This window comes from Aegilops tauschii, chromosome 2 (genome assembly GCF_002575655.3).
Source record: "Aegilops tauschii subsp. strangulata cultivar AL8/78 chromosome 2, Aet v6.0, whole genome shotgun sequence".
Lineage (NCBI taxonomy): Eukaryota > Viridiplantae > Streptophyta > Magnoliopsida > Poales > Poaceae > Aegilops > Aegilops tauschii.
In genome coordinates, this window is record NC_053036.3 from 646,296,615 (window position 1) to 646,306,312 (window position 9,698).

At 46.7% G+C, this 9,698-nt stretch overlaps 1 protein-coding gene across 1 annotated transcript; it reads left to right on the forward strand.

Moving 5' to 3' along the window:
• Nucleotides 1-968: 968 nt before the first annotated feature.
• On the forward strand, nucleotides 969-2,638 carry LOC109745173 (tryptamine benzoyltransferase 1). Its single transcript, XM_020304311.4, has 2 exons — nucleotides 969-1,375; nucleotides 1,449-2,638. The coding sequence occupies exons 1-2, from the start codon at nucleotides 1,004-1,006 to the stop codon at nucleotides 2,397-2,399; spliced, it is 1,323 nt and encodes a 440-aa protein (XP_020159900.1). The 5' UTR covers nucleotides 969-1,003; the 3' UTR covers nucleotides 2,400-2,638.
• Nucleotides 2,639-9,698: the final 7,060 nt, after the last annotated feature.

A 9,698-nucleotide genomic window follows, 5' to 3' on the forward strand; every position in this document is an offset into this window, starting at 1 on the left:
CATGGATGAATTCGAGGTAGGCTTTGATTACCATGAAAGAAGAAAGGGTTTAAGCGTATGCACCTCGGCAGGGACGCGTGCATGTTAATATAGGGGAAAGATTACAAGATCGGCAGGTTGTTTCTAGTCTTGACCTCTACTCCAAGCTATACAAGAGATAAGATCATCTAGCCTAACAACCTGCCCTATACACAACAATACGCACGCAATACCCACGCAATATACCCATCGTGACACTTGTCACGTTACATACAAGTCTAATCTTTAACACCTTGAGCGTAAATTAAAAAAAAAATCAAATTTTTTTTTGCTCGGCATACTTCTTTCCCGTGGGGCGATGAGAAACGCGTATACCGCCCGGCATCCGAATTTTTCGAGTGGTGCCCAAAACCATGACTGAGACATAACCAAGCCTAAGTCGATTGAGACTTAGCAAAACTGTCTTGCTAAGTCCCAGTCGGATATATTCGTGAGATTCTGCATTAAGATATGTACAAAATTTTCTTTTCAGATTTTTTCTTTCTTACATGTTACGTCACTTCACTAAGACTTGGTTGACTTTTAATTTATTGACCATTGAAAGTTGAAACCACAAGAAACATACGTACGTGCGTGCTGTTGTGCAGCACGAACAGATCGCCACCTACTGCAGAGATATGTGGTACTTACGACGAAGTGCTGGTTGAACTTGCGCCGAAAGTGGGGTGCGGCCGCACGAGGACGTTGGACCAGTAGTCCTCCCAGCACGGGTCGGCTCGGCTCCGTAGTCGTAGGCCGCCACCACCGCCACCCATCTCGCGGCGGCTTCGGGTCTGCGTTGGTGGCGACTCTGGAAACTCTCTCACCAACCGGGAACTGCTAAATCTGGTTTTCTCGTCAGTTTGGTATAAACGAGAAAGGGACGTGCACATAATTTTTCAAAGGATGATGAAATGGCCACTGGGTTCATATATACACCACTACGTGCTGTAAATGTGTTACCCGGCACCACCACTAGGTCGAAATGGAGGCGTCGAGCAGCACCATGCTGAAGCCGGCCTACTCCACGCCTCGCCCTCTTGCCTGCGAGATGGTTCCGCTGACCCTCTTCGACCGCGCCACCTTGGACATCTTTGTCCCCCTCATCCTCGTCTACCCCGCGCCGACTCCGTCCAACAAGGCGCTCAAGGAGGGCCTGCGCAGGGCCGTCGCGGTGTACCCACACCTGGCCGGACGCCTCGCCGTCGACCACCGGGGCAGGCGTTTCATCCACGTCAACAACGAGGGCGTGCTTGTCGTAGAGGCCGTCATCCCCGTCGATCTAGCGAGCGCGGTCGTCGACGGCAGTGTCGTCACCAACACCGATGAACTGTACCCTGCAGTGCCGCCGCCGGAGGTAATTAACCATCTACAGATGTATGGCTCTACGCATTCTGGATGCTAACTGACTCCCGGGACATAAAATATAGGATAGCGTCGGGGCGGCCCTTCTACAGATACAGCTCAACCGGTACAAGTGCGGCGGCCTCGCGATCGGCTTCAGCAGCCACCACCAGGCCGCCGATGGCTACTCCGTTAGCACCTTCCTCTCCACGTGGGCCAGCGCGGTACGGCAAGGCCGGAACTTCACCGCCCCGTTCCCTTTCCTCGATCGCGGCGCGACCGCCGTTCCTCGGGCTGTGCCGACGCCTGTGTTCGACCACAGGTCCACCGAGTTCAAGGGAGAAGGCGGCAGGTCGTACCCTGTCGTCTCCGATCCCATGTCCTCCAAGATCAAGAACGTAACGGTGCGCTTTACGGCCGACTTCATCGCCGAGCTCAAGGCCCGCGTCGGAATCCGGTGTAGCACGTTCCAGTGCCTGCTCGCGCACGCGTGGAAGAAGATCACGGCGGCGCGCGGCCTGAAGCCTGATGAGTTCACGCAGGTCAGGGTGGCCGTGAACTGCCGGGCCAGGGCCAACCCTCCCGCGCCACCGGAATTCTTCGGGAACATGGTGCTTTGGGCGTTTCCAAGGCTTCAGGCCCGGGATGTCCTGGGCTGGACCTACCGCGGCGTGGTGGAGGCCATCCGCGACGCCGTCGCCCGCGTGGACGCCGAGTACATCCAGTCGTTCGTGGACTTCGGCAGCGTAGCGGACGCTACCGGGGAGGAGCTCGCGGCGACGGCGGCGGTCAACGGCACAATGTTCTGTCCGGACCTGGAGGTGGACAGCAGCCTGGGTTTCAGGTTCAACCAGATTGACTTCGGCACTGGGCCGCCCTCCGCGTTCGTCACGCCGGACCTGCCCATCGAAGGCCTCATGATCTTCTTGCCGTCGTGCACGGCCAGTGGTGGCGTCGACCTCATCATGGCCATCCCGGAGGATCATGATACGGCGACCTTCTACTCCTTGGATGAGAGAGCTAAACCAAAGATGTAAAATTAATGCTCCCTCTAATCATACATAGATGGTGAAGGTCGTTTTTTCATGGATTCGCACGGGCACGATCATCTCAAGATAAACAGGTACCGCCAGTTCCGGTCTATTGACAAGCTTGGTGATTTTTCTGTATTTTGATTTCCCTATGTCAAATTCAAATATAGTGATGTGTAAACAAATCTGCGAATTCATGAGTGTCTCGGTCATGCAAATAAATCTCATGTGTGTACTTTGTTGGATATTTATGTAGCTTTCAACATTTATTTAACATGATTATTAGTTATTTAACTTAATGTGGCATTATTCATATTTATTAATGTTTATGACGGGGAATGATTGATGTGGAATTTCACTCGAGGAAGGAATACTCGAGCTGCCCAAAAGGAGTGTGATGGAATACTGCAGAGGAATTGATAGGGGGACTCTACTGGAATTTTATATGTATGTACGTATTTTTCCCGGGACATCACAGGGTGGAAGAGCTAGGTTAGTTTTGCAGGATCAGCTCTACAGGCTGTTGACCGACATGATTAAGATTGAAAGTTAATCTCACACATACAATCTAATCATGGCGCATGACTAACACATGTCTGCTAGGGACTAGTATATTTAGACTCGGTCACTTGAAAAACTGGCATGTCTAATCATGGTTGGTTACATTGCTTAAGAGTCATACAGAATAACATGTGAAAATAATAAAAACCTTTGGAAATTGAGTCTATAAATAGATCCCTATCCTCTAACCTCATTATGCATTGTCAGTGGTATCATGGAAAAGACAGAAAAATTAGAGAGTGGACCGTGTAGTCCACAAGTTGCAACATACTTCCTGTCAAAACATTACTTGTGAGATTATTCTCAATGCAGTTGCTTGCAAGATTAGACTTTGCTTGACCTTTTAAGGCAGCCATTATAATTGATTTTGATTTACACATGTGTTAAACCTTGATAATAAGTGTACGTGTAGACTCCCGGTGCCTTTATTGCTTTGAACTTTGAAAAACATAGCGTAGCTACTGGCAAATTGAAGTTACAGAAAGGGAGACTTTAAAGTGCTTGACTGAAGCACCGCACACTATAGGAAAATCACATGATGCCGTGTATCTGTCGGTATGCCGATTATCAAAACACAGATGCTTGGCTTACATCCACATAAGACGATTATGGAATGAAAAACTAACTGCAACAAAAGGAGACTCGGTTTACATCCAAATAAGCTGAGTCAGACAAAAAAAAAGTTCTTGGCATACGACAAACACTTGGTTTATATGCAAAATGGCCCTCGGCTTACTGTCAGGCCTCGGCTAAGGGTTTTGCCACATGGCCATCATCGACCCACTTAACGGCTAGCGTGACGGCCGTTAATATAAGCCGAGTACACTCCCCTCGTACTCGGCTTATATTTCACATTTTTACTTTTTAAAGAAAAAAAAGGTTTTGCCTCCCTGGTAAGCCAAGTACCCTCCGCATGTACTCGGCTTACATCTGGGTTATAAATCATGTGGCCGCGTAAGGGCCGGCCCCTTCATCTTTAAATCAGGAAACCGCGAGGCGATGTCGCCATCGCGTGCTCGCAGTAACAATTCCAATCCGTCTATATATGATCAAATAAAAAAGTTAGTTGCGCCAAATTGCAGGGTTAGTTGTGGCATCTGAACTGCAACTAATCCTTATAATTCAAGCTTAAATTCTGACAACCATGTAATTTGATGCAAGCAAAGGGTTGTTTAGGCTGGTCGTAATGGGGAATATCGTATACTAATATCATGCATATGATACTAGTGTATGATACTACTTCTGTAATGCATAATATCATAAGTTAGTATCTTAGGTTGTCTTATTATTTGTCGTGCATGACACAAAGTAGTACAACATTTAACATGGTACGGTATCATGATATGATACTAAATCATCTCTTTCCTTATTTAACTGTGTGCCACATCATCCAAATAGTCTAGTTGGCATGCGTGATACCGCTTATGATACTTCCATTACGACCAGACTTACATGATCGAGGCCTTCTGGTGATCAAAATGTGATTTTACGTAAACAAGGGTGCCTCCCACATTCGCCCAACACCTTCCTTCTGAATGGCGCATCGCCGCAACTCCGGTGACTCGCGTAGACTCGCTATCAAAATCGACAAGTTTGCGGAGTGCCCGGTTCTTTGTCGACTATTTTCTGGGCACTCAGCGACTGACGCCCTAAAACGAGTGTTGTGAAAAACACTCGAGTTGACCAAAAACATGTGCTCGTACTGAGTATCGCCTGAAAACCACTCAGCAAAGATAGGGCACTGGGCAAACGCAACAGCATGTGTCCTTGCTCGGCGCAGATGACGGCGCGACCTCATTTTCCTAGTTTTTTTTTGTGACACTAAAGCATAATCCATTAGTATTGTTCATGTTTGCCTTACTTATTTTAATCTGGTGTGCAGTTTGCCGAGTGTCGGAGGCTTGGACTGAGCTACAAGGGTGAAGCGGTGATGGTGCCGGTTTTCTCTTAAATGCGTGGTTTTGGTTCACAGATGCAGTTGCAGATGGAGTCGACGCTCTATTTTACTGGTTGTCAGCGGCTGGGCTCCCAACATGGGGCTTGATAGGTGGAAAGGCTCAAGGCTCCGGCGAAAGCTTAGTCTTCGACGAGGGTCGATGCCGGCGATGACGGCGCTCAAGGGTGTCTTTCTCCTCCTTTGAGGGATTGTCGAAGAGTGTTTCCTCTCCACTCGATAGCTGTTGTTTGCATTTGATGCTGCCATGTGGGTTGTTTAATGTGTCCGAACCCTTTTCAGTGGTTGCGAGGCGGTCATGGGCATTTCTGGGCAAAATCATATTTCTTCGACGATGGTGGATGCTCACAACGATTATGCCCACGACCGTTGTTTTTCCTTATTGAAGGCGACTTCGAAAAACCCATCACTTTTTTCTGGATGGTGGTGATGTTGGTGGTGGAGTTGTTTCTAGGCCGGCATCAGCATTATTTTTTTTGTTTTACTTTTCTTTTTTCTCAATTTGGTTTTCGGCCTAGTTTCCCTTGTAATAATCCGGGCCGCTCGATATGTTTTGCCTTTTCCTATCTACTCCCCCTGTTTCAAAATATAAGGTGTATTAATTTTTTTTAAAGTCAAATTTCTCTGAACATCATAATTATGGGTTTTTGGAACATGATGCAAAGAAATGGGAGAATCTTCCATAATGAATCCCAAGATGTTGGATAATGGATAATTTTACTCAAGAATGGTTTCAAAATTGTGGGGCATAGAATGAAACAAAAGAACCTGAATTGCCTCAAGACCTGGATTGTCTCCCACATTGTCCCTTTATTAGTAGGTATAAATATGATGCTTATCGAATGGGGACCACCTATTTGACGCTCGGTGCATCAAATACGGCGTGCTTTGCTGGGCCGGCACATTCATGCAGTACTGTAGCAACCCAGTAGCGAGCGCAATTTCTTTGACGTTGTACTATATGTAGCATTTTTATTTTCAATGTTTTGGAAAACAATATGAAATATTTACTTATTTAAAAAATCATATTTAATAAAAAGCTTTTGAGGAAAAAAATCAAAAATGATTTTTTCTAAATTGTAACACATTTTTTGAATTTGAGAATTTTTCATATCTGAACAAATTTTGGAATATGCGAACAGGTTTTTTGTTTTGTGATTATTTTTAAAACCAAACCGGTTTCAAAATTTTGATAACATTTTTCGAAAATCCAAACAAATTATCAATATTTGGAATATTTTTGGAAACATTGGACTTTTATTTTATTTTTTAGAACTTTATTTGAAATCCAAACAGTTTTGAATTTTGAGTTTTAGTTTCAAAATAGTTTCAAAGAAGAGAACAATTTTTTAAGATTTATATTAAAGAGGTGTTTGATTGTCTGACATGTTTACGAAAGCTACACTTTTTATTTCCTGGCTAATTGCTATGTGCGAGGTTGTTTTTGGTTATCACAACTCCCTTTCAAAGATACCACATGATTTTTTTCAGTTTTAGTGGAATATTTGACTTTTATTCTTTTTGTTATTATTCACCGGTACCTTAGAATGCGTGAGTGTTCCTGCCAGCCCCGCCTCGTCATACGTCCTTGAGTGCAGCCACTCCAGGCCTCCAGCCTTGCCGCCCGCCACGCATCCCTCCGGACCCCCGCTGCTCTACTCCTTGCAAAGCACGCCGCCTCGACCCACATGCCGGAGCAGCAAGCCGGGGAGGCTCAGCGCTCTGCACGTACGCTCCCGAATGCTCCCGTACCGATAATACCGTCGGTGACCACGGACGCGTGCTCGTCCATCACCCACATAATGGTGCAGCCGGCAAACTCACGTGCCGCCGTGCGGCCGGAATTTTCCTAGTTGTATGTTTATCTGGAAGACAAGAAACAAATTCATTCCATGCTGGCTAGGCTAGAGAAACTGTATGGTAAAAGTCGATGGATATTTTGAATTCTCAACACACTCGCTCGGCTGGGGGCATGCAGCCATGACCTCAAACAAAAACACAATACATCATAAATCAAAATCAGGAAAGTGGGAAGATACACGAGTGGATCACAAAAAACCTAACACACACCTGACCTACACACCATCACTCACTAGTAGAAAAAGAGGCTTCCATACGCCCCCATTAGTCCCCAAAACAATCGAACCGCGACAAAAGGGGCCTTTAGTCGCGGTTCGGGAGGAGACCCGCGACCAACTATCTGGGCCCAGCGCGCTCGGTCGACAGCTGGCGGACGGGAGAGGCTTTAGTCCCGGTTGGCCTGGCCAACCGGGACTAAAGGTCCCCGAAGGCCTTCAGTCGCGGTTGGCCAGGCCAACCGGGGCTAAAGGCCCATCCAGCTGGCGGACGGGAGGGGCTTTAGTCCCGGTTGGCCTGGCCAACCGGGACTAAAGGTCTCCGAAGGCCTTTAGTCGCGGTTGGCCAGGCCAACCGGGACTAAAGGCCCATCCCTATATATAGGACTCAGCTCACTTCACTTCACTCAGCTCACTTCACAATTTTCAGAAGGGGGTGGTGGGTTTGCTTTTGGTTCCTCCTATGCACACAAGGTGTTCGATGAAATGCCCGAGAGCCTGAAACAAACATGATATGAAGTGTCCGAGCCATACTTGAGCTTTCTCATTTATTTTTCCCCCGCGATCGCGGTTAGCAACTTGAACCTTTCATGTGTCATTGATAAAATATGCATGTGTGTAGTTCATTGTTTAATTTGTATTATTTATAGCTAGTTAGTTTAACAAATGCATGATGGTTAATTATATACTTTATATAATAATAATGCAGATGAATCGGCAATGGATGTACGGTCCCCGACTCTCCGGCGAGTTCACTACGGGTTTGAAAGATTTCCTCGTAGTGGCAAATGCGAACAAGCAGCGAGGTTTTATTATCTGTCCATGTGCTGTCTGTAAGAATCAGAAGGGTTACTCCTCCTCAAGAGAGGTTCACATGCACCTGCTTCGGCGCGGTTTCATGCGAAGCTATAATTGTTGGACCAAGCATGGAGAAAGAGGGGTTAGAATGGAAGAAGATGAAGAAGGGGATGATATCGATGACAACTATCATGATCATTTCGGTGATACTTTCATGGAGGATGATGCTGAAGGTGGGGAAGGGTTAGGTGAAGGTGAAGAAGAGGCACATGATGAGCCCGCTGATGATCTTGGTCGGACCATTGCTGATGCACGGAGACGCTGCGAAACTGACAAGGATAGGGAGAATTTGGATCGCATGTTAGAGGATCACAAAAAGTCGTTGTATCCAGGATGCGATAATAGTCTGAAAAAGCTAGGCTGCACACTGGATTTGCTAAAATGGAAGGCACAGGAAGGTGTAGGTGACTCATCATTTGAAAATTTGCTGAAAATGTTGAAGAATATGTTTCCGAAGAATAACGAGTTGCCCGCCAGTACGTACGAAGCAAAGAAGGTTGTCTGCCCTCTAGGTTTAGAGGTTCTGAAGATACATGCATGCATTAACGACTGTATCCTCTACCGCGGTGAATACGAGAATTTGAATGAATGCCCTGTATGCACTGCATTGCGTTATAAGATCAGAGGCGATGACCCTGGTGACGATGTTGAGGGCGAGAAACCCAGGAAGAGGGTTCCCGCCAAGGTGATGTGGTATGCTCCTATAATACCACGGTTGAAACGTCTGTTCATGAACAAAAAGCATGCCAAGTCGTTGCGATGGCACAAAGAGGACCGTAAGTCCGACGGGGAGTTGAGACACCCCGCTGATGGAACGCAATGGAGAAAGATCGACAGAGTGTTCAAAGATTTTGCAGCTGACGCAAGGAACATAAGATTTGGTCTAAGTACTGATGGCATGAATCCTTTTGGCGAGCAGAGCTCCAGCCATAGCACCTGGCCCGTGACTCTATGCATCTACAACCTTCCTCCTTGGTTGTGCATGAAGCGGAAGTTCATTATGATGCCAGTGCTCATCCAAGGTCCAAAGCAACCCGGGAACAACATCGATGTGTACCTAAGGCCATTAGTTGATGAACTTTTACAGTTGTGGGCCAGACCTGGTGTACGTGTCTGGGATGAGCACAAAGGAGAGGAATTTGACCTACGAGCGTTGCTTTTTGTAACCATCAACGATTGGCCTGCTCTCAGTAACCTTTCGGGACAGACAAATAAGGGATACAATGCATGCACGCACTGCTTACATGAGACTGAAAGTGTACGTTTGGTTAATTGTAAGAAGAACGTGTACCTGGGTCATCGTCGATTTCTTCCCCGAAATCATAACGTAAGAAAGAAAGGCAAGCATTTCAACGGCAAGGCAGATCACCGGCCGAAGCCTGCGGAACGTACTGGTGCTGAGATATTTGATATGGTCAAGGATTTGAAAGTCATCTTTGGAAAGGGTCCTGGCGGACAATCAGTTCCGCGGGAAGTTGACGGGCACGCACCCATGTGGAAGAAGAAATCTATATTTTGGGAGCTAGAATATTGGAAAGTCCTAGATGTCCGCTCTGCAATCGACGTGATGCATGTTACGAAGAATATTTGCGTGAACCTGCTAAGCTTCTTGGGCGTGTATGGGAAGACAAATGATACAAAGGAAGCACGGCAGGACCAGCAACTTTTGAAAGACCCAGATGACCGGCATCCGGAATGGTTTCAAGGTCGTGCCAGCTACGCTCTTACCAAAGAAGAGAAGGTCATTTTTTTTGAATGCCTGAGCAGTATGAAGGTTCCGTCTGGCTTCTCGTCGAATATAAAGGGAATAATAAACATGGCGGAGAAAAAGTTCCAAAACCTGAAGTCTCACGACTG